Consider the following 25810-nt stretch of genomic DNA (forward strand, 5'->3'; position numbering starts at 1 on the left):
CCCGTTCCGACTTATATACGGCGTGCAATAACTACATTATCATGATTGTCTGATGAAAAACGAGGTAATAATTTTATTTCAGTTATTTCTATATAGATTTTTCGATCTTTCCTATGGCAGCTATATGATATAGTACTCCGATTTTTATGAAATTTTTTTCTCGATTTAAGATTATTTAAAAAACTTGGTGTTCCAAAAATCATGCTCGTGGCATTAAAAACAACGAAATTATAATTTTTTTCCATTATTTATATATATATTTTATGATCTCTCCTATCGCAGCTGAATGATAGAGTTATCCGATTTTGATAAAAATTTAATCCGAAATTGAATAGCAGTTAGAAAACGCCATCTGGAAGGAATCAAGTCGATCTGATCAAAAACAACGGATTAAGAATTTTTAATTCGGCCGATCCGGCTCGTTCCGACCTATATACTGCGTGCAACAACTAGACAACTTTTGGGAAAGTTTTAGCCGGATAGCTTTAAAACTGAGAGACTAGTTAACATAGAAACCGTCAGGAGGACAGACGGACAGACAGACAGACGTACAGACGTACTTGGATTCTGACTGAAATTATAATACCCTCTGCTCTGCAAGGGTATAAAAAAGACAGACGTACAACCTATTTCGATTCAGGTCGTGATGCTGATGAAGAATATATATACTTTATAGGGTCTTAGGTGTCTTTTTCACTGCGTTGCAAACTTGTGACTGAAATTATAATACCCTTTGCTCTGCAATGTTATAAAATTGATAGCGTCTTTCTTTTTAATCCAACGAGCATGATTTTTAGAATATCGGCTTTTTTAATAACCCTTGAATCGACAGAAAAACATTGAATGAAATGTAGAGCTAACGGAAATGAAATGCAATATCTTTGTTTTTCATCAGACAAGAATAATTGTTGCAACATAGAATTTTCTAACAAATCTTGAAATTCATATTAAATTTCATAAACATCGGACAACTATATCATATATCTGTCATATGAACAATCCTCGTTAATATAGAAACATAATAGAGATAGCTTTGATGTTGTTTAGCCTCTATGTATTTCGTTCGACATATTTGATGACTGCAAGGGTATTCAAGTTTCGACTCACCGAAGCTAGCGTCCTTTGTTGTTTATCTTGAATTAAATTTTGGTAAATTTGGAAGGTTAAATCATATAGGTTTTGTAGAAACAATCGAAGTTCTTAAAAAAATGAAATGGAGTAAAAATCATCACTTTTTTGATGTTGATAAGCATTCTGGCTTTTACCTTTTGGTAAATTCGGAAGGTTAAATCATATAGGTTTTGTAGAAACAATCGAAGATCTAAAAAAAATGAAATGGAGTGAAAATCATAATTTCTTTGATGTTGATAAGCATTCTGGATTTTACCTAGATATTTAATTATATGTTACGATAAGTGATTTAAAAATGCTTGTTTTTCCTATAGCGATCGGACTACTACATCATATAGCTGCCAAGGAAAAATTTGAAAATAAATTAAAAGATCGACAAGAAGCTTGCAAACGTCGTAAGGATATGATTAACAAAAGAAAAAATATCTCCATAGACTGAAACTTTGGCTTCCTGTAGAAAATTCCTAATTAATCGTATACTCTATATATGTAAATGCTCGTATATAAAGCCATAAACATTACAAGGATATATTCCTTTTAGTCACAGCTACGTTCTAATATTCTGCTGACCTTAGTTTCCCTTGGCTTTTTTTTTATCAGCTTCAAATTTATGTATAAATAGGAGCGTCCTCATAAAGAACGTCAACAGTTTTGTGCCGGTCGTGCACGAACAAAGTTGGACGCGAACCAAGTTATTGAATTTACCAACGGACTTCTGATTGAGTGTGAGTCAAGTGTAGCAGGTGGCTATTTTCAGTGTAGAATTGTGCGGTTAGTTAAGCGCCGTGAATCAAGTGGGCTATTGTCACATCTCAGGGCGTCGAGGTTTTGTTGACGTACGTGAAACGCATTTGAAAGTAGTGACCTAAGAGGCACGATTCTTTAGTTACTCACACACAAACTTATATCCGTGTGCAAGTTTTTTAAATTGTGCCTATAACACAAGAATCATGGAGCAAAAATGCTTTGGAATACAATTTACCCAAATGTGTAGAGGCTATATTAACATACTGGTGGCCGAGACTATGGGCTGTTTGTGTCACTATTTTCTTCGTGTACGCCTTTTACTCTTGTTAAACAAGGAAGCTCTTAAGCCGGGCGAATGACATTTGTCAGAGAACAACGTTGAGTTCTTAACGTTCAATGAACTCCTACAAGCAGTCAAAGCTCGACTCAACTCTCTCTTAGTAATTCCAGGTCCCCAAGCTGTTTATCTCAAAACTTGTCCAACGTCTTTTTTTACATTTCGCCTCTCCCGTAGGTTACATACATTTAAATAACATAACCCGGCCGGCAATGTTTTGTTAAAGAACGTTCAGTCTGAAAAAAATGTAAAAAAATTTAGACAAAACAAAAACCGGATTTTACCGTTAGTTTCTTAGCTGATTATAAATATAACAGAAATAGGAATAATTTTGCGAAACTTAAAGGTTTAAAGAGAGAGAAAAATATATAGATTAAAGGTCAGTTCTTGGAAAACACCTTGGTAAGCTCCTATGCCATCCTCTCGGTGTGCATTTTTGTAATCGCCCAAATAACAGGGCTTTATTTAGGTTGTACTTTCCAGTATGCTATATTATCTCTTTAATTGAATCATTAAATCGAAGTATATTCCGTAAAAACATAAAAAATATTTAAAAATTTTTGTGGCCATGCAACCGTCAATCGTCATGATTTTAAACACTTCTTTTTTGCGTTTGCGGCGCGGTGAAGGCGACTCCTCAGCCTCCATATAGGGTATGAATTCTTGATCATCATGACTATCTAGAAATGTACGTCTGTCCTTCTGTCTGTTTCTATGCAAGTTTGTCTCTGCAGATAGTATATATGCCCGAATAAAATTGAGGCAAAATGCTCCTATAACAAAAATTGCAGTTATGATTTTTAAAAAAATTAGTCAGTATAGTATAATTTTTATGAAATTAGCAAGACTTTTATAAGGCAGTGAAGAAAATACACGGGGTCTGAGGTGTTTAAAATAAATATATTCTTGATCAGAATTGCTAAGTAAATCGATTTAGACATTTGCAGCTATCCTTCTTTCCGATGATTTTTAAAAAATCTATTTTTATTAATGAGAGAAAAATTATTACGTCGTTGTTTTTTTTTTTAACACACAAGCATGATTTTTTAAGTTTCGAGTTTTTTAGCGTAGAGTGTCCAAAATTTCGACTACGTTATCGTCTATCTGCCACAGGAGAAATCGAAAAATCAATATAAAAGTAATAGAATAAATTTAATGAATTTTCTTAACACACTAATTGTTTATTATATAAATGAGTCGAACTAATGTTCCGTCAGTTGACTAAGGACAACGCTAAGGAGAATAAATGAACGATGATTTAGGTTTACGTCTTTATTCGGTTGATCTACGCTTAAGACTAATTTCTTGTTACAAAAATCATACTTGTGCTGCCCTTTCTTTACAAAAGTTTAGGAGCGAAAACGCCCTCTTGGAATAGTGATTGTATACAATAATTTGAGCGTAAGAGTGCCACTTAGGGTTCGGCACTTAGTGATTGCAAGAATTGTTTATGTTATTGAAGAGCGGCATCGCCTGCTCTGGATGTGGATTGTTTACATTGATTGAGCGTGGGATCGCCTACGCTGCATATTCTTATTTCTTGGTACATAGCTGAATATGTGAATATGACGCTTGCCTCCCCTTGAAAAGGGTTGCCGGCAACTGGTTTTGTGCCGGTTTTATTTCTTGTATATATTTTTTGGTTCTTGATTATTTTTTTCTTGTGTTCTAAATTCTGTATATAAAATGGTAAGTGGTAAATGGTAAAATTTTTTGATAGGACAAGAAAAATAATAAGACAATAACTACAATTATTATAGTTACGTAAAATGTGGAATTATTTTCTGAAATTAGTTTCAACACGTGATTGTGATTTACCAATTTTTAGTTAAATTAATCGATTAATACAATGGGGTTAAATCAAATTCTGGACTTAACGAATTTTCACTCAAAATAACATTTCCAATTTTAATTCTACATTGTTTTATTCTAATAATTTTTCCTTCCATTTATTTTTATGTCTCTATTTAATTCTTGACAATTTTGTGAGATTGTAGTTAGATTCCATGTATGTAAGTATAATATTTGGTTCAACGTATTGAATCATTTCTCTTGAGGGTGTTGGTATAAAATTACAAATTGGGTTCTTGTGCTTAATTATTATACCCTTGCCGAGCAAAAGGGTATTATAATTTCAGTCACAAGTTTGCAACGCAGTGAAGGAGACACCTCAGACCCCATAAAGTATATATATTCTTGATCAGCATCATGAGTAGAATCGGAATACGTCTGTACGTCTGTCCGTCTGTCCGTTTCCGCGCAAACTAATCTCTCAGTTTTAAAGCTATCTTGCTGAAACTTTCCCAAAAGGTGTGTAGTTATTGCACGCACTATATAAGTCGGAACGGACCGGATCGGCCGACGATATCGGATAGCTCCCATACGAGAGATTGAAAAAAAAAATTCTCACTCCGTTGTTTTTGATCAGATCGACATGATTTCTTCAAGATGGCGTTTTCTACTACTATTGAATTTCGGATTAAATTTGATAAAAATCGGATAACTCTATCATATAGCTGCCATAGGAGAGATCGAAAATTATATATAGAATTAATGGAAATAAATTGATAATAGAAATATTTCAGCAGGTGTTTGTCCAGTGGTGTCATGTTTAATTTTATGGTTGTATGTGTAAAGGATTTTTTCTATCTTATTTAATTTTACTTCTTCATCATCGGATGAATAGATTATTCTGATTTTTTCATTTATTGTTTCATGTAGTCTTTTGGCGTCTGCTACGCCATTTTTTGCCGTACTGAATTGTAAATTAATTCCTTCTGCTTCAAGCCATCGCTTTAGAGTCAAGCTGGAGAAAGCTCCACCTCTGTCTGCCTTTAGTAATTTTGGTTTGCCTAATTGGTAAAAATGGGCATTAGCGCGTTCCTGCATTCTATCCAGTCTTTTGTTTTAATTTGTTGTTTTTTTGGGTGTGATTTAAAATTTTTGTGTTTCTATGTTCTGTTTTAGCCAAATTGCATATGTTGCATTCATTTATTATATTTTGAATTAATAATTGGCTATTTGGAAAGAAGGTATTTTCTTTGAATAATTTTGTCATTTTCTGTATACCTGGATGTAAAAGTTTTTCATGTGATTGAATTATAATTTCTTTGAATTCGGCGTATGAACAAACATTCTTTAATAGATAGAGGATGCGAATTTTAGTGTAGGTTGGATTAATATTTTCTCTGTATGCTCTTTGAATAGTTTAAAAATCTACTTCGCCTCAATATAAATGGTTATGTTTCTATAAATAAAATTATCAAGTAAAATCTGTTTGGCTTTTTCGAATGTCATTACATTATATTGAATTGTGGTAATGGAGTTACCGAATATTGTTGAATGCTCCACTTGATTTTTATAAGGTTGCTATTGCCTTCTTCTGCACTATGTTGAGTAACTTCACTATAATGATTTTCTTCAATTTTGAATCTTAAAATGCATCGGCAACTGAATTTTCGTTCCCTTTAATATAGTCTTGGTATTGGTATTTGTTTAATTTAGCTCTCCATCTTTGTAACTTGCCATTCGGTTTTTTTAAGGTATGCAACTATCTAAGAGGTTGGTGGTCACTAGCAATGAGAAAATGTCTCCCTAGTAAATAATGTCGAACAGTTTTAGTGGCCCAGAATATGACAAGTAATTCCTTTTTAATAGCTCTGTAATTTATATCATGTTCATAAAGTGTTCTGCCTATGAATGATATACTATAGGATGGCCATTTCGAGAAAGCACGGCCTCAAGGGCTAAATTACTTGCATCTGTGGTTAAAGTGATTTGTTTTTGAAATCGGGTAATTGGAGAATGGGTTCTCTAATTATTAAAGCTTTAAGTTTTTTGAATGCTTCGATGTAGTCGAGATTTCGTGTATCTATCTTTTCTCCTTTTGATCATTGGTTATCTGTCGTGAATCGTTATTTCATTGAAGTAGTAATAGTAGTAGTAATCAATTACTATATACTTCATTTTTCCAGAGGCATTCGTTTTTTTGGGTACTATCCAGGTAGGACTATTTTATGGTGAATAACTTTCCCTAATTAATCCCTGATTAGGGATTTCCTGCACTTGGTTTTCGACTTTAATTTCGTACACTTGAGCAAGTGGGTACTGTTTTGATTAAATTAGGAAGTTATGTGTTGTAATTAGTATGCGTTTAATGGTATTTGTAAATGTTAGATTGTCTCCTTCTTCATATTGAAGATTTTTGAATTTATAAACTTTTTAACTTTGAAGTTTCCTCCTGAATCAAGTGATCTAACCGAAACAATTCAATTTTTTTTTTTTTGATTCCTGAGCTGATTTTTTTATTGGTTCTGGTGCCTTTTGGATTATTTTTTTTTCTGATTTTGAAGCTATATTTGTATATTTTATTGAAATTTATTGTGCATTTCTCAACAATTTTCTACCATGTATATCGTAGTTATTAGAAAAACTGTGTACATAAAATGGCTCGTTTGTTTTAAAAATACTATTTCTGGGTAACATAATCAAGTTGTTCAACTAAATAGAACCATTTGATGTCACAACTTCACATTAAGTATTTTGAATAGGAAGACGAAATATATTTTTATTAATCATTTTTTTTGTGGATCCCGTGTCTATAAGGCATTTGTATGTGCTACCTTTGTATGACATTTCTATGTACTTGTGTTGTCCGGGGCTGTTACCCGAAAATTTTCGTTTGGCTCTGAGCTATTTTGAATTTGTTCATTTGTATTTTAATTGGTTTTTGCCCTTCATTAATTAACCCATAGTACTAATTGTGGTCATAATACTGTTGTTCATAATAATTAGGTTGTAATTCTTCGTATATCTTGAAATCTCAATTCGTCAATAGACATTTTGGTTTGCTCACTGTCCGATGGTCTTAGTCGTTTGGTAACCCGGAAATTAATATTTTTAGAATTGGATGGTTGTTGTTGTTGGGGGTATGTATTTCCTTTAAAATATAATAATGCTGTTTGAGGACTTTGAGGTTTATTGGAATTTTGTGGGAAGGGGTGAGTAATTTTGTGAGTAATTGGTTTTGAGTTCATATATTGATTGGGTTCAAAATGATTCGGTAGGTGTCACATAGCTTGATTTTTAGGAATCTGATGTGTATAGGTGGGTCTTAATGATTGCCTGTATTGATTAAAATTAGTTGGAATGGCTGAGGGTATTGTGGCTAACTTGGTCGATATTAGGCTTGGGTATTTGTATTGAATTTGTGTGATTTAGAATTCTGAGTAGGGTTTGCATTTTTATTACGGTTTTCTGGATTTTTATTTAATTCAAAATTAATATGTTCTTCGTATATTCCCTCATTTTGTGCAATACTAATTAACGATCTTAAGTCTGTAATATCATGATGAGCCAAAATAGTGAATAATTGTATTGGTAACTTCCTGATCAGTATTTTAATGGAATCTTTAATCGCCTGTACATAAATAAGAAAATCTGGCTGGTTACCTTCTAAATTATTATTAGGTGGCACTACAACCCTCCAGGCGCCTCTGCTCCTCCTCCAATCGGAAATACCCAGTGCAGCTAGGTTCTCCTCCACTTGGTCCTTCCATCGGAGCTTTGGTCGTCCCCTTCGTCGTCGCCTTACCAAATACCTTCTGAGCTAGAGATTCTTTATCCATACGCACAACGTGGGCGAGCCAGCGCAGACGTTGTACCGTGATGCGCCGGATCACGTCCACGTCGTCGTACAACTCGTACAGCTCGTGGTTCATCCGAATGCGAAAGTCGTCCCCAATCCGAACGGGACCAAAGATCTTGCGAAGAATTTTTCTCTCGAACACTCCAAGCGCTACTGCATCCGTCAGTGATATTACCGATGCTTCTGCGCCATATAATAGCACGGGTAGGATGAGTGTCTTGTAGAGTGTTAATTTTGTACGGCGAGAGAGGTCTCTGTTGCACATTTGCTTACTCAGACCAAAGTAGCACCTATTGGCAAGTGTGATTCTTCGCTTGATCTCCAGGCTGACGTCATTTTCGGTGTTAAAGGCAGTGCCAAGGTACGTGAACTCTTTGATCACTTCGAAGGTATAGCTGTCCGCTACCACATGGGAGTCTAGGCGCCGCGCCTCCCTGCTTGTCGACAGCATATACTTCGTCTTGCCCTCGTTTACCGCCAAACCCACTTTTGCCGACTCTTTTTCGATAGCCGAAAATACAGCAGTGACATCACGCTTGCTGCGGCCAATGATGTCAATATCATCGGCATACCAGATCGATGTACACCGGCTTTCCGCAGTACCCCTTCTATCACGAAATTGAAGAGATCGCACGACATGGGGTCGCCATGTCTGAAACCTCGAACGGTGTTAAAAGGTTCGGATAGGTTCGTTCCTACCTTGGCAGAGCTGATGGTGCTGCTCAATGTCATTCTGCAAAGACGTATTAGCTTTGCAGGAATACCGAACTCAGACATGGTGGCATATAGGGGTTCCCTCGTCGGGCTATCGAATGAAGCTTTATAATCGACAAAGAGATGGTGTGTGTCAATGTTATTCTCGTGGGTTTTTTCCAGGATTTGGCGTAATGTGAAGATCTGGTCTATGGTGGACTTACCAGGTCTGAAGCTGCACTGATAAGGTCAGTGTGCTGGTATACGGCTTCAGTCGTTCACATATAGCGCTCGATAGTACCTTTTATGAGATGGTAATCAGGCTGATTCCCCGGTAGTTGGCGCATATCGTCGGGTCACCTTTCTTCAGTACAGGACAAAGGACGCTGAGATTCTAGCCATATTTTGCACAAAAGCTGATGCATGCACCTTATCAACTCTTCGCCGTCAGCCTTAATCAACTCTGCAGGCAGTCCATCAGCACCGGCTGCTTTGTTGTTTTTGAGCCGCGTAATAGCAACTCGGACCTCGTCATGGAACATCATGTTAAATATTCTTAAATCGAAAAAAAAATTTCATAAAAATCGGAGTACTATATCATATAGCTGCCATAGGAAAGATCGAAAAATCTATATAGAAATAACGGAAATAAAATGATTACCTCGTTGTTTTTCATCAGACAATCATGATTTTTTCAGTATAGAGTTTTCTAATGAGTTTTGAGTTACAAATTAAATTTCATTAAAATCGGACGACTATATCATATAGCTGTCATATGAACAGTATGGAAAATTAATAGAAAAATCGACATAGCTTCGATGTTTTTTAGCCTTTATGTATTTTGTTTGACATATTTAATGACGGCAAGGGTATATAAGCTCCGGCTTGGCGAAGCTAGTTTCCTTTCTTGTTTTTTCCGTTAATTCTATGATGGTTTTGATCTTTCCTATGGCATCTATATGAAAAAGTTGTCTGATTTTTTTTGAAATTTTTTTTATAATTCAAGGCTACTTAAAAAACTTGGTCGTGTGTTGAAAATCAGCGTCGTTATCAACTTATATCCATTAATTCTCCTATGGCAGCCATATAAAATAGTTATCCGATTTTGATGAAATTTAATTCGAAATTCGATTGTGGTTAAAAAACACCATCTGGAAGAAAACAAGTCGATATGATAAAAAACAACGGCCTGGGAATTTCTATATAGTCGCCCGATATGGCCCGTTCCGACTTATCTACTTCGTGCAATAACTACAAAACTTTTGGGAAAGTTTCAGCAAGATAGTTTTAAAACTGAAAGACCAGTTTGAAGAGAAACAGACAGTCGGACAGTCGGACAGACGGACAGTGGAACAGACGTACAGACGTATTTCGATTCAGATCTAATATCAAGATCAAGAATACATTTACTTTATGGGGTCTGAGGTTTCTCCTTCACTGTTAGCAAACCTCTGACTGAAATTATAATACCCTTTGCTCTGCAAGGGTATACAATAAGATCTTGAGGGACTCTACTGTGATCAACCGTTTCAATGGGCGTGGCAGAAGTAAAAAAGCGCAAGAAAGGCAGACATCGTTTTGCAGCTTTTGGGCAAAATACTAGGCATTGAAACGCCTTTTGCTGCATACTCATAACATGAATCTTTCTCTAGTTTCTCTTAATTGAACAGCTATTGTGATATTTTTACAGGGCAGAAGAACGTTATTGAAATGAGTCTCATTGACTCCTATAAGCTTCTGGTGAGTTAAGTCTTCTAATTTATAAATTCATCTCATAAAAAAGTGGCCCTACCACATCTTCGACCAGGTGCTCTTAGCCATGCTTGGGGTACCGCTAGTTGAGGCCCATATTCGCATCGAGGCACAGGAATTTCATGTGGCTCCCCAACAAAAGCCCACATTCGTTCGTTCCGCCGTAGAAAGCATATCCTTGGACGATAAAGCCGAACAACTTATCCGTTCTAATGACCGTTCTGTGTTTGGAGAAGCTTTCCTACCACTGCGTAGTGCCGTGGAGAGTGTTCCTAGTATAAATCAAAAGAACTTGGCCCAGCTACGAGATTCCCCCGGCATTCGTTCCTTTGTGCGCGATTCCGTAGAGTCAATGCCAATTAATGAAGAGCAAGGGGAGAATATGGGCCTAAGCGCAAACTTTGAGAAGAATTTTGTAAACATCGACGTAAATGCAAAAACGGAAGTAAAGACAGAGCCAGATTGGACCGTTTCCGATAAGTACGCCGCATTCATTGTTCCAGGTAAAGACGAATTTAATCCGAAGCCATACCGCTCCGGATCTCCGCATCAGCAATTGGTAAAAGTGGTCAATGCGGAACAGCTGGAGCACATCGAGGAACTTGATCCGTATTTACAGCAGCAGGCTTACGGCGCACTTGTGCAGACTGGTCTGGAAAGTCAGCAAACTACCTATGGAGCTCTATCGCAAACGAAGAAAAAACAGTTCAACGCGGCCACCAAAGTTCTTTGTTACATGTCAAACTGGGCTTTCTACCGAAAGGGAGAAGGTCATTTTGTCCCTGAGCAGATAAGCCCAAAACTCTGTTCGGTCATTATTTATTCGTTTGCCTCTCTAGACCCTGATCATTTGACCATTAGCGCGTTCGATCCTTGGGTTGACTTCGATAACCAATACTACAAGCGCGTGACTTCCTTGGGAGTACCCGTACTTATTGCATTGGGTGGCTGGACTGACTCTAACGGCTCCAAGTACTCACGATTAGCCAGCGATGAAATTAAGCGGCGGGTCTTTGCATCAAGTGTTGCCGGCTTCCTTCAGCGTCACGGATTTAGCGGTATACATCTTGACTGGAACTATCCAAAATGTTGGCAGAGCGACTGTACAAAGGGACCAGAAAGCGATAAACCCAACTTGACAAAGCTTCTTAGAGAACTGCGTACGGAATTTCAGCGTGTTAACCCGAAATTCCAGTTAGGTGTTGCCATCTCGGGCTATAAAGAGATCATTACGGAAGCCTATGAAGTTTCCGCTTTATCAGACATAGTAGACTACATGACAGTGATGACATACGACTACCATGGTTCATGGGAGCGGCAGACAGGCCATGTTAGTCCACTATACGGCTCATTGACAGATAAATATCCGCAGTACAATACAGACTACACGATGCAATTGCTCTTAAAAATGGGTGCGCAAAGAGAAAAACTGGTTTTAAGCATTCCGTTCTATGGCCAAAGTTTTACAATGGAACAAAGTAGTCAAAAGCTGGTGGAAGCTGGAGTACCAGCAAGTGGACCAGGGGATGCCGGGGAATCAACGAGGCAGCCAGGAATGCTGGCATACTACGAAATTTGCCAGCGCATTAGGAAGTCCAAATGGATGACTGGGCGGGATGCAAATCAAAGATCAGGGCCGTATGCAATGTTAAAGAACCAGTGGGTGGGATACGAAGATCCGAGAAGTGTTGAAGCTAAATCTCGGTACGCGGCCAATAATAACTTTGCTGGTGTGGCAGCATGGACCGTTGACCTCGATGACTTTCAAAATCGCTGCTGCAGTGAGTCGTTTCCGCTTCTAAAGTCCATTAACCGGGCATTGGGTCGATTGGACTCAGAGCCCCCCACCGGAATTAACTGCGAGCGTCCGCCATTAGTGGTTACACCCATCCCACCTCAAATGACTACTATAAGTAGCGATGGCTCCGCGGGCGTGAGTCACAATCACACAACTTGGCCGAGCTGGGAGGCCAGCACGACAAAAAAACCCAAACCTATAACTACAACTGAAAACAATAAAAGTACCACTACTGTTGCGAGCATCTGGTGGAGCCCGACATCAAGTCGTCCCAGTATGCCTACCAAGACCACTGCCAGACCTGCACACACCACTATCCCCGTACCAGCAGTAATTTACCCCGTGGTACAGGCCTCAAACTGTAAAAGTGGCGAGTTTTATCCCGACTCCAAAAATTGTAACGCCTACTTTCACTGCATAAATGCCGGAGAATTGCGGCAACAGTTCTGTCCTGGAGGTCTTCACTGGAACAAGGAGGCTAAGGGATGCGACTGGCCGTCATCGGCTCAATGTTCAAAAAAACGGGTGCAGGAATCGAGCACGGTTATCCTAAACCCGGTTCCAACGACCATGAAGCCAAAAAACACCACAACTAGCACAAAGCCTAATCGGAAACCGACAGTTACAGTTACACATCATAATTTCGTTAACGCCTCAGTACGACCACAAACTTCGCGCCCACCAACATTGGCCAGTTGTAATGAAGGGGAATATTATACCCACAGAAACTGTGGAGAATACTACATCTGCATCAATGGTGTCCTAGTACTCAGCGAGTGTGGCGGCAACTTACACTGGGACGCAATACGTAAGAGATGCGACTACCCAGAGGTTGTGAATTGCGTAACAAGCCAAAAATATCTAAAAATCATTCATGCCAGTCGCGTCAGCGAGGAGGATCCGTGCAATGGCGAGGAACGAGTACCGTATCCGGCTGACTGTTCGAAATATCTCTTCTGCTTATGGAACCGACTTCAGGCCGCTGATTGTCCACCAGGACTGCACTTCAGCGAGTCGATTGGGAACTGCGACTGGCCAGTTGCAGCCAAATGCAATCAGGACTCTGGTAATAATAGCGGGCTAGCAGGATCAATGACTAAGCCCAAGCCTCCGTTGTCCAAACCGGCACCCACCACGCAAAAACCGGCCACCACAGCACGTCCAACCTACCCCACAGAAAAGCCAGTGTTGAAGCCTTTGGACGGGTACTACAAAGTCGTGTGCTACTTTACCAATTGGGCCTGGTACCGCAAGGGACTGGGTCGCTATACTCCTGATGACATCAACACGGATCTGTGCACTCACGTGGTTTATGGGTTCGCTGTTCTCGATTACTCCGAATTAATTCTGCGCACCCATGATTCCTGGGCCGACATTGACAATAACTTTTACACGAGGGTCAGTGGCCTTAAAAGCAAGGGTATTAAAGTGAGTTTGGCTCTTGGCGGCTGGAATGACTCGCAAGGCGATAAGTACAGTCGCCTAGTACGAAGTCCCTCCGCACGTGCTCGCTTTATACGCCATGCCGTTGAGTTTGTTCAAAAATATGGATTCGACGGTCTTGACCTAGACTGGGAGTACCCGGTGTGTTGGCAAACGGAGTGTAACAAGGGATTCGTCGAAGAGAAAGAGGGTTTCACCGCATGGGTTCGGGAACTGTCAGAAGCTTTTAGGCCTCGGGGACTTTTGTTATCTACTGCCGTCTCGCCTAGCAAAAAAATAATTGATGCAGGATACGACGTTCCCCAGCTTTCTCGGTTATTTGATTGGATCGCTGTGATGACATACGACTTTCATGGTCAATGGGACAAGAAAACTGGCCATGTGGCCCCTTTGTTCTATCATCCCGATGATGACTTTGAGTATTTTAACTCGGTAAGCATATTAAACACAAATATTTGCGAATACCGAGCATATTTAATCTGTTTGTTTTGCAGAACTTCTCGCTACACTATTGGATTGAAAAGGGAGCTCCATCGCGGAAAATTATTATGGGTATGCCACTATATGGTCAATCTTTTACTCTAGAAAAAGCAAGCAACAGTGGTCTAAATGCCAAGGCCCCTGGACCCGGCCAAGCAGGAGAATTCACCAGAGCAGCAGGGTTCCTTGCTTACTATGAGGTAAACAGCTTTAAAAGTCTGATGGATAAATTTATATGATTTACAGGTTTATAAATTAAGCGTGAAAGCACGTCTTTTGGCGCAACAGTGGAATCGCATTTATGTCTGTTGATTTGTACATTAATTTTATAAACTAAATTATCTTAGGATCTAGTTCTTGGCAGGATATATCTTAAAATATTTTGTAGTAGTTTTTATTCTTAAGTCGGTAGAAGTAATGTCCTACAACTTATACCCTTGCAAAGGCTATTTAAATTTTAGTAAATTCCTTGCAACACATTGAAGAAGACACTTTTGACCCTATACAGTGTAAATATTCTTGTTTAGTAGCACCCTATTATGTTTGTTTCTACGAAAACGAGTCTATCACCTTTGTATGGGTTTTTGTTTTTAACAATTTTTTTTTTTTTTTTTTTTTTTTTGCGCGTAGTCCCACGGCCCACACACATTTTAACTAGAGAAAGAAAAGGTGTGGCAACCTTTTCAAAATGTCGATGTTCATACTGACAGTGGGCCTAAAACGAGTAGCAAATTTTTAAGAAAGCTATTCCCATCATTGCTGTGGCAACTCCGGACTCCCTTCCAAGGCTCGAGAGCAAAAAATCAGGCCTGACAAATTTGTAACACACACGCCATTCCCTGCTTATGCATGTACAGAATAGGAATATATCATGTGCGTCAAAACCGTCGTGGCACAGAAGTGTAACTAATTTCCGCTGCATACGGGTAACAAAATTATAATTTGTATACCCTTCCGCTTCCAGATGGTTTTTCTAACTACTATTGAATTTCGAATTAAATTTTATAAAATCAGATAACTATATCATATAGTTACCATAGGAAAGTTCAGAAAATATATACAGAATTCACGCAAATAAAATCCGTTGTTTTTCATGAGACAATTATGATTTTTGGAATATATAGTTTTTTACGACTCTTAAATTTCAAATTAAAGTAAAGTAGTCAAAAATATGGAAAATTTAAAGAAAAATCGTCGTCGTTGTTTAGCCTTTATGTATTTTGTTCGACATTTGATGTCTGCAAGGGTATATAAGCTTCAGCTTGCTCAAGCTAGCTTTCTTTCTTTCAATATAAAGCTCTTATAGTTCCTGAGATATCCACGTTCATATGGACAAACCGACAGAAAAAGAAAGATATTTTTTGGAATAAACACCTTTGACCTGTTATATATTGTTAAAAATACCCTGTTACTCTATGAGTAACTAGTGTACTTGTAAAATTAGGCAGAGCATTTCGTATGACATAAGAACCATCGGAAAAGTTCTAGAACATTTATAGAAAGATAAGTCCTAACTTCGTTGCTAACCGTATAATCAACATACCAGCTGATATTGTAAGTAGAAGAATTTGTGATAAATTTTTCTAACTTTCTTGTATTTAAAAACAAGGCATTTTAAGTGTTATATTTTGTGTTTTTCGCAATAAACTTAAATTAATAAAAACTATAAACATTTTTCCAAACAGATTTGCGACCGGGTTAAGCACCAGGGCTGGGAAGTAGTCCAAGATCCACTTGGTCGCATGGGTCCGTATGCCCATAAGGGAACACAGTGGGTGTCCTACGATGACCCTGCTATGATCCGAAAAAAGTCGCAGCTGGTGCGATCATTGGACCTAGGCGGGGGCATGGTATGGGCCCTTGATCTTGATGACTTCCGCAATCGGTGCGGAGATGGCGTACACCCCCTACTTCGGGAGATCCACGACGTGCTTAAGAATCCACCAAACTTGTTCAATACAACTTGTGAGTTAAGCCCTCCATATTTTTTTTTCAATGATTCATATTTAACTTAAAATTTTAGCTGGCATTTTAGATCCGCAGTCTGTCGAGGAAGTTGTTGGAGGCTCAGGGGAAATAAACGAAGAAGTTGAAGCTGAAAATGGGGAAAGTGAAGAAGTGTCTGAAATTGTAGAAACTGGAGAGCTTGAGCCAGAAACGGGGCTTGAAGCATCAGTTTCAATACAGACTACTGAAGCTGAATTGGAGGCTAGCAATGGTGGATACACTTCAGGAACTTTGCCAGAAAAGGAAATAGATCCAAACAAAGACGTTGAGGAAGAGTTCTCAGCTCCTAGTACAGCATTGTCAGCCGATTTTAAAGTAATCTGCTATTTTACAAACTGGGCGTGGTATCGCCAAGACGGTGGCAAGTTCCTGCCAGAAGACGTTAATGCTGATCTGTGTACTCATATAGTCTATGGATTTGCTGTGCTAAACAGGGAAAAGCTGACAATTCAACCTCATGACTCCTGGGCGGACTTAGACAACAATTTCTATAAGCGGACTGTGGAATATCGCAAGAAAGGCGTTAAAGTAACTTTAGCCATTGGGGGGTTGGAACGACTCAGCCGGCGACAAGTATGCCCGACTAGTAAGAAACGCAGAAGCACGTGCGCGGTTTATACGACACGTTTTAAACTTTATTGAGAAATATGAATTCGATGGTCTTGACCTTGACTGGGAGTACCCAGTTTGCTGGCAGGTGGATTGTAAAAAAGGTACTGCTGACGAAAAAAACGGATTCACTCTCTTAGTGCGGGAATTGTCAAAGGTATTCCGACCTAAGGGCTTACTTCTTTCGGCTGCCGTGTCCCCTAACAAAAAGGTAATCGACGCTGGTTACGATGTGCCCGAGTTGTCACACTTCTTTGACTGGATATCAGTCATGGCATATGATTACCACGGTCAGTGGGATAAGAAGACTGGTCACGTAGCGCCTATGTATGACCACCCCCAAGGCACGGACACTTTTAACACGAATTTCTCAATGAACTACTGGATATCAAAAGGAGCTGACCGGCGGAAGCTGGTGATGGGTATGCCAATGTACGGTCAGTCATTTTCTTTAGCTAACTCCAGGGATCACCAACTAAATGCCCCGACCTACGGTGGCGGTGAAGCTGGAAAGGCCACAAGGGCACGAGGTTTTCTGGCCTACTATGAGATCTGCTTGCACATTCGCGAACGTAGATGGAATGTGGTAAGAGATGCTAGGGGTCGCATGGGACCTTTTGCCTATCTCGGAGATCAATGGGTCTCCTTTGACGATGCATCCATGATTCGGCATAAAAGTGAGTACATTAAGGCAATGGGCCTTGGAGGAGCTATGATCTGGGCTTTGGATCTGGACGACTTTAAAAACGACTGCGGATGTGAAAGCTACCCTTTGCTTAAAACGATTAATCGCGTGTTAAGAGGTTTTGGAGGTCCACATCCAAAGTGCCTGCTTGAACAAAAAGGGAGCACAATGAGTAAGTAGTGCATACAAATATCTCTGGGTATCATATTTAACATCAATGAGTTTCGCAGTTGCAAACTTTAAGCCGGCCGTTAAGCCCACTATCAATCAGCAAATTGACCCTGTTTCACAAGGTGGGTTGCCAAGTAATCTAAATGCTATTCAGCCGGTCCAGTCTATAGAATGTGACGGAGAATACTATTTGCCTCACGAACGTGACTGCAATAAGTATTACATTTGCCAAGACGGGGTGCAAGTGGAACAACGGTAAGCATAATTTAGTATTTACGGATAAAACCATACAAACTATAGTTTACGTAACAAAAATTAATAAATTCGATTTATTTTTATCTTTACTTTTAAAACTTAAAAAAAAATGTTTACGAAAAGTCGAAGCTTTCCAGCTAGCTGCCCATTCTGCTTTTTGTCCCCCGGCGGTGTTCTTTTGAAAAGCTCATTCTTTTTAAGCTATGACATAATTTCTATTGTGTCTGCAAAATATAACTGCTGATTCCCTTACAAACGGTGTAATAATTAGAGATAAAAGCTTGCAACGAACTGAAGTTGAAACCACACACACCATAAAGCATATATTTTATTGATCAACATCACCATCTGAGTGGACCTGGATATGTACTTTTGTTCGTCTATCCGTCTATCTGATTCCCACGCATACTAGCTATCTAGCTTTAAATATGAGAGACAAGTTTACATATAAACAGACAGACGGACATAAGTTAGAAGACAGATTATCATTGTGATTCTGCTTCGGCAAGCTGAAGGTTATATACCCTTGCAGACTTCAAACATGTGAAACAAAATACATATTGAACCCCAAAAACCCCCCGTAAGTCCGCCACTGGTATCAGCATTTCTGTCAGCAACTCACCAAGTTTTAGTCTGACCTCGTGAGTGGTGATTAGACTTAAGGTCTCACGGAGGTTCATAGCAATACCATGTCTATTAGTAATGCTAATCATCAGTATAGATAAATGTGTACACTTAAACATCGGAAATGTTTAAAAAAAACTTTCATTCGTCTTCCACAATAAGGATTTTACTTAAAAACCTTTTTTTTAATCTGTATTAAATTTCTGTATGGGGCCGTCCATAAACCTCGTGACGCTAATTGTTGGCTTTTTTGACCCCCTCCCCCCCTATGTGACGCATCACATATACAAATTACAACCTCCTTACAACAAAGCGTGACTCTCTGATGAACCCCCCACCCCCCTAGGAGCGTCACGAGGTTTATGGACGGCCCCTATTGTATTCGAAAATAATCTTTTCAACATTTTATTCGTATTGTTTTTCAAGATGTCCTTCAGGTCTCCAGTGGAACAAGAACTACTGCGATTGGCCGAATAACGTCAATTGCTCTGTGCGAATGGAATATACAACCCAAGTGCCAGTGGTCGATCGCCCTAAGCCTACGATAACTATTCCGGAAGCGACAACAAGCAACAAGCATCCGTCCTCCACTCCACAGTATAGCAGCAGCGATGCCTATAAAGTTGTTTGCTATTTCACCAACTGGGCCTGGTACCGACAGGGCCAGGGGAAGTATTTGCCCGAGGACATAGATGCTAATCTTTGCACGCACATTGTCTACGGCTTCGCTGTGCTCGACAGCAACTCGCTGTTGATCAGAACGCATGACTCCTGGGCCGATGTCGACAACAAATTTTACCAACGCGTGGTAAAGTTCAGACAAGAAGGACTTCGTGTCACGGTGGCCATCGGAGGGTGGAATGACTCGCTGGGCAGCAAGTATGCGCGCTTGGTGCTTGACCCACAGGCTCGGGCGCGCTTCATCGAAAGTGTACTTAGATTTTTAGAAAAGTACGGCTTTGAGGGCCTGGACTTGGACTGGGAGTACCCAGTGTGCTGGCAGGTGGACTGCACAAAGGGCGCTCCCTCTGAAAAGCAGGGATTTGTTGCTTTGGTGAAGGAACTATCGCAGGCATTTAAGCCAAAGGGGCTGCTGCTCTCCGCAGCAGTCTCACCCAGTAAAATGGTAATCGATTCAGGTTACAACGTCCCCGAGCTGTCTCAGTACTTTGATTGGATTGCAGTGATGGCGTATGACTTTCACGGACACTGGGATAAGCAAACCGGTCATGTAGCCCCGCTTTACCACATAGAGGGTGACTCTAGTCCTTACTTTAATGGAAACTTCAGTGTCCACTACTGGTTGGAACGGGGCACCCCCGCGGACAAGCTGGTTATGGGAATGCCCATGTACGGCCAGACTTTTTCGCTGGCTGACAGAAAGCATTCATCACTAAACGATAAATCAGTAGGTCCAGGACAGGCAGGGCCATTTACTCGAGCTGGAGGGTTTTTGGCATATTACGAGATCTGTGAAAAAGTTGGCAACGGTGGTTGGAGCGTAGTGAGAGATAAAGAGGGTCGTATTGGACCCTACGCTTACAGTGGCAACCAGTGGATCTCGTACGATGACGTGGCAGACATTCGAAGGAAGGCACGGTTTATAAAGAGTCTTCGGCTGGGTGGCGGAATGGTTTGGGCCCTTGATCTAGACGACTTTCGCGGCCGGTGCGGGTGCGGCAAGCACCCATTGCTGCGCACCCTTAACCAGGAGCTGCGCAGCATTCCCGGACAAATCGCCAGCGATTGCACTTAATAATTGGCATATCCCACTTGTCGCTTTCCGAGCTCTCCATATATTGTCTAGAGTTAGGTCGATTCTTGTATAAGCATGAAACTTAAAATAAAGGAATTAATTTTAATTAAAATCAATAGCTTTTGACTATTTTTAATGGACCGTTACAATGTGAATTTTTGACAGAAATTGAGATCGTATAATATCTATATATATAAAAATGGAGACAAAAAATGTGCGGAATCGCATTACGAGAGAACAGCAGGCCAATCTGGCTAAAAATTTTTTTCAGTTGTTTGTACCTGCCAGAAGAAGGTTATAGCATAAGAAAATTTTGGGAAAACCTTCTGGAAAAGTCGCCAGCGGCTCAACAGATGTACACAATGTTGTATGTAAAATTCTAAAACACACTACAGAGATCATAGCTGCGTTGATATTGTGTATCGATGAAGTCGGTAAAAAAATATTTAAACAAAAAAAACGCGTGAGCTTAAACAATTGGAAATAATGCCTGCTGTTAGACGATTAAGACTTGGACGGCGTTCGCGCAATGTAATAAATAGTCAGAATTTCCGTAATAGTCGGACGCAAGAGGAACGTGCAGAAATAAATGCATCGACACGTGCCCGAATGGTACAGCTTCGCGCTGCACAAACCCCACCTCAAGCCCGACAATATAATAGAGGAAGACGAACCGCAAATAATAACTTTAATCGCGCTGCATTCGTATACAATTCTGAAACACCCTACAAGGATCATAGCTGCGTTGTTATTGGTTCATTGTCTGTCGTATGTCAGCATTGCAATGCACTGAAGTTTCGATTGGAAACCCCCGGCTTATGCTGTGCAGGTGGCAAACTTAAATTGTCCGTTTTGGCTCATCCACCAGAGCCATTGTATTCGCTACTATATGGAAATTCAGCCCAAACAAACAGTTTCCTAAAGCTTGCACAAAAATATGTATAACGGATGCTTTCAAATGACCTCAAATGATATTAACCAGGCTACAATCCAAGTTATAAGGTAATGGCGTCTCTCTTTTATCACAATGAGCAACTCCCAATGATTTCGAGTCAAAAAAATTTCACAACAAATTTGAATTACCAGTGTTCTATTATTACCCTGGGGTTATATGAAATCGTGAAATTGGGGCGAGGCAAAGTTCGCCGGGTCCGCTAGTTTAACATAAAACATAATATGCTCAGCTCTAAGCTGAGCTTCTTATGTTTATACCCTTGCTGGGGGTATTTTAATTTCATCCAGAAGTTTAAAACGCAGTGAAGAAGACACCTCAGACTGCATATTTATATTTTTGATCAGCATCCCGATCTGAATCGAGATACGCCTGTCTGTTTCTATGTAAACTAGTCTCTCAGTTTTAAAGCTATTTCGCTGAAACTATACCAAAAAACTAAAAGAAAAAAAATTAAAAAACGAAAGGTGAGGAAAGAAAGTTAAATGTTATTTTAATTTTAAATTTAACGATCTAATTTTGTGCCAGAAATGTTAGTATTGATCTTTTTAGGAGTTCCAGAGAGTCAGAAGAAGATACTATAGAATACAGTCTATTATAGTCTGAACAAAGTACCCTGAGAGGCTCATGCACGTCGTAATTAGATCTACAAAGATTTAAAACTAAAGGAGCATAATTTCTAGTAATTCTACTTGGTACTGAGAAATTTAGTCTACTCAGCAAGTAAGGACAGTTAATTTCACCACGTATAAGGTTATGAATAAATACAGTACCAAGCATCGTTCTACGGTTAGTAAGGGAGGGCAAGTTAATGAGGAGCAATCTATGAGAATATGAGGGTAGGAATAGGTTTGCATTCCAGTTTAGGCGACGTAGGGCAAAAATTAAAAAGTTTTTTTGTACTGATTCTATGCGATCAGCATGTACTCCGTATTGAGGACTCCAAACGGGTGCCCCATACTCAAGGATTGGCCGGACCAACGATATAAATAAAGCCTTGGTAACGTAAGGATCCTCAAATTCCTTCGACCATCGTTTAATAAATCCAAGCATTCCCCTAGCTTTATTAACCATGTTCGAAATATGAGCGGAGAATTTAAGTTTGGGGTCCAATTGGACGCCAAGATCGTCAACAAGCGCTATTCTTTCCAAGGCACCACCACTTAGTGAATAGGTGACATTTTGTGGATTAACCCGACAAAACGTCATCAGCTTGCATTTAGAGCTGTTTAATTTCAGGAAATTTTCGTTACACCAGTTTTGAAAATTGTTTAGGTCTGCTTGAAGGTTTAAATGACGGGAGTAATCATTATACTGCAGACACAGTTTTACATCGTCCGCGAACATAAGTACGCGGGAATGCGCAATGATCGATGGAAGATCATTGATAAACAAGGTAAAAAGTAATGGTCTCAGATGGCTTCCTTGTGGTACACCAGAGGTAACTCTGAGGATACTACTTATGAAATTTTTGAAAAGGACTCTTTGCGTTCGGCCACTGAGATAACTAAAGATCCAACTTAAAAGATCTGCTGGAAACCCCATCATGTCAAGTTTGCGAATCATTAGGAAGTGATTTACAGAGTCAAATCCTTTACTGAAGTCTGTGTAAATGACATCAGTTTGGAAATTATTTTTAAAGCCATCTATCACGAAGGATGTGAGCTCTAAAAGATTTGTTGTGGTAGACCTGCGTTTCATAAATCCGTGTTGGCATGGAGATATGATTGATCTACAAAGGTGCTGCAAGTGGGGGGTTACTGCACGTTCGAAAAGCTTTGGAATTGCTGACAATTTAGAAATACCTCTATAATTGCAAGCATCCGACTTGCTTCCCTTTTTAATGAAGGGGAATATCAAATGACTCCTTCCAAATAAGGGGAAACTGACAAGTTTGTAGGGATAGGGTAAACAGCTTGAGAAGGAGTTTACACAATGCATTTGCAGAGTGTTTAAGAACGCACCCAGGAATCCCGTCAGGACCTGGGGAGTAAACTGGTGTAACACGTTGAAGATCCAAAAGTAGGGAGCTTTCGTTTAAGGTGGGACGAAATATTACGTTCGACTTAGGTATTGCGTATAAATATTGCTCACTAGAATGAGACACTGTTGAGTAAGTTGTTTGAAAGAATTGGGCAAACAGATCGGCTATTGCCTGATCAGTGTTAGCCGTCCTACTTTCAAACGAAAGCAAAGGCGGAAAGGAACATGATCTGTGCTTAGTGTTGACAAAATTATAGAACTGTTTGGGATCCCGTAAAAACTGGGACCTGCAACGGACTAAATAATTCTTGTAACACTGAGCGTTAAGCACGGTAAAGTTTGACCGAGCTCTTAAGTATTTTCCAAAAACAGTTTTCTAACTACCATTAAATTTCGAATAAAATTTTATAAAAATCTGATAATTATATCATATATGTATGTAGTTTCCGTAGGAAAGATCGAAAAATATATGTAGAAATAGTGGAAATAAATTTTTAACAACGCTTATACAGATAAAAAAAAAAAAATAAAAATCGAACAAGTATATCAAATAGCTGCCATATAAAAGATTGAAAAATCTATATAGAATGAATGGAAATAAAATGATAGCATCTATGTTTTTCATCAGACAAAAAGGTAATCGACGCTGGATACGATGTGCCCGAGTTGTCACACTTCTTTGACTGGATATCAGTCATGGCATATGATTACCACGGTCAGTGGGATAAGAAGATTGGTCACGTAGCGCCTATGTATGACCACCCCCAAGGCACGGACACTTTTAACACGAATTTCTCAATGAACTACTGGATATCAAAAGGAGCTGACCGGCGGAAGCTGGTGATGGGTATGCCAATGTACGGTCAGTCATTTTCTTTAGCTAATTCCAGTGATCACCAACTAAATGCCCCGACCTACGGTGGCGGTGAAGCTGAGATTTGCTCGCGCATTCGCGAACGTAGATGGAATGTGGTAAGAGATGCTAGGGGTCTCCCTTGACGGCAATGGGTATTGACTTGTTGACTCCTTGTTGCAATACAAAATTTAGTAGACTGTATTTATTCGATATTATTTTTTAGCAACTACACAACTTCATTCATTAGGTGGCACTACAACCCGATTCGGGCTTTGGCCGACCACAGCGTCTCCCTCCAGGCGCCTCTGCTCCTCGCGCGCCTCCACCAATCGGAAATACCCAGTGCAGTCAGGTTCTCCTCCACTTGGTCCTTCCAACTGAGCTTTGATCGTCCCCTTCGTCGTCGCCCGTAGTCGACCCTCGCTTCAAATACCTTCTGAGCTAGAGATTCTTCATCCATACGCACGACGTGGCCGAGCCAGCGCAGACGTTGTACCGTGATGCGCCGGATCACGTCCACGTCGTCGTACAACTCGTACAGCTCGTGGTTCATCCGATTGCGAAAGTCGTCCCCAATCCGAACGGGACCAAAGATCTTGCAAAGAATTTTTCTCTCGAACACTCCAAGCGTGTGATATTACCCATGCTTCTGCGCCATATAATAGCATGGGTAGGATGAGTGTCTTGTAGAGTGTTAATTTTGTACGGCGAGAGAGGTCTCTATTGCACATTTGCTTACTCAGACCAAAGTAGCACCTATTGGCAAGTGTGATTCTTCGCTTGATCTCCAGGCTGACGTCATTTTCGGTGTTAAAGGCAGTGCCAAGGTACGTGAACTCTTTGATCACTTCGAAGGTATAGCTGTCCGCTACCACATGGGAGTCTAGGCGCCGCGCCTCCCTGCTTGTCGACAGCATATACTTCGTCTTGCCCTCGTTTACCGCCAAACCCACTTTTGCCGACTCTTTTTCGATAGCCGAAAATACAGCAGTGACATCACGCTTGCTGCGGCCAATGATGTCAATATCATCGGCATACGCAAGGAGCTGGACACTTTTATAAAAAATAGTGCCAGATCGATGTACACTGGCTTTCCGCAGTACCCCTTCCATCACGAAATTGAAAAGATCGCACGACAGGCGGTCGCCTTGTCTGAAACCTCGAACGGTATTAAAAGATTCGGAGAGGTTCGTTCCTACCTTGACAGAGCTGATGGTGCTGCTCAATGTCATTCTGCAAAGCCGTATTATTCTCGTGGGTTTTTTCCAGGATTTGGCGTAATGTGAAGATCACGTCTATGGTGGACTTACCAGGTCTGAAGCTGATAAGGTCCAATCAGTGTGCTGTATACGGCTTCAGTCGTTCACATATTACGCTCGATAGGACCTTGTGTGAGATGGTAATCAGGCTGATTTCCCGGTAGTTGGCGCATATCGTCGGGTCACCTTTCTTCAGTACAGGACAAAGGACGCTGAGATTCCAATTGTTGGGCATGCTTTCTTCTAGCCATATTTAGCACAAGAGCTGATGCATGCACCTTATCAGCTCTTCGCCGCCGGCCTTAAACAACTCTGCAGGCAGTCCATCAGCACCGGCTGCTTTGTTGTTTTTGAGCCGCGTTATAGCAACTCGGACCTCGTCATGGCTAGGTAGTGGTATATCCACATTGTCGTCGATTGGTGGTATCGGAATGCTTCCTACAATGGCGGGATTGTTGCCGCCATCGCCTACTAGCAGCTTGGAGAAATGCTCCCTCCATAACCTCAGCACTGGGAAGATTTCCATTTTCATCCCGACAGTTAGGTGCTCCGGTCTTGAAACCTTGTGTCACACGGTTGTCTTGTTGGTGGAATTTCCGAACATCATTCCTGTCCTGCAACACCT

General features: G+C 40.2%; 1 protein-coding gene across 1 annotated transcript; it reads left to right on the forward strand.

The window, feature by feature from the left end:
- The first annotated feature begins 1781 nt into the window (after window positions 1-1781).
- On the forward strand, window positions 1782-20225 carry LOC108101101 (probable chitinase 10). The gene is given in 9 exon segments (XM_017205316.2): window positions 1782-1856; window positions 10246-10295; window positions 10363-13980; window positions 14043-14228; window positions 15714-15993; window positions 16052-16578; window positions 16580-17501; window positions 17560-17755; window positions 18806-20225. Coding segments are annotated over 8 exon segments (7089 nt in total). The 5' UTR covers window positions 1782-1856; window positions 10246-10265; the 3' UTR covers window positions 20136-20225.
- The last annotated feature ends 5585 nt before the right edge of the window (window positions 20226-25810 follow it).

This window comes from Drosophila ficusphila, unplaced genomic scaffold (assembly GCF_018152265.1).
Source record: "Drosophila ficusphila isolate 14025-0441.05 unplaced genomic scaffold, ASM1815226v1 contig_636, whole genome shotgun sequence".
Taxonomy (NCBI): Eukaryota; Metazoa; Arthropoda; class Insecta; order Diptera; family Drosophilidae; genus Drosophila; species Drosophila ficusphila.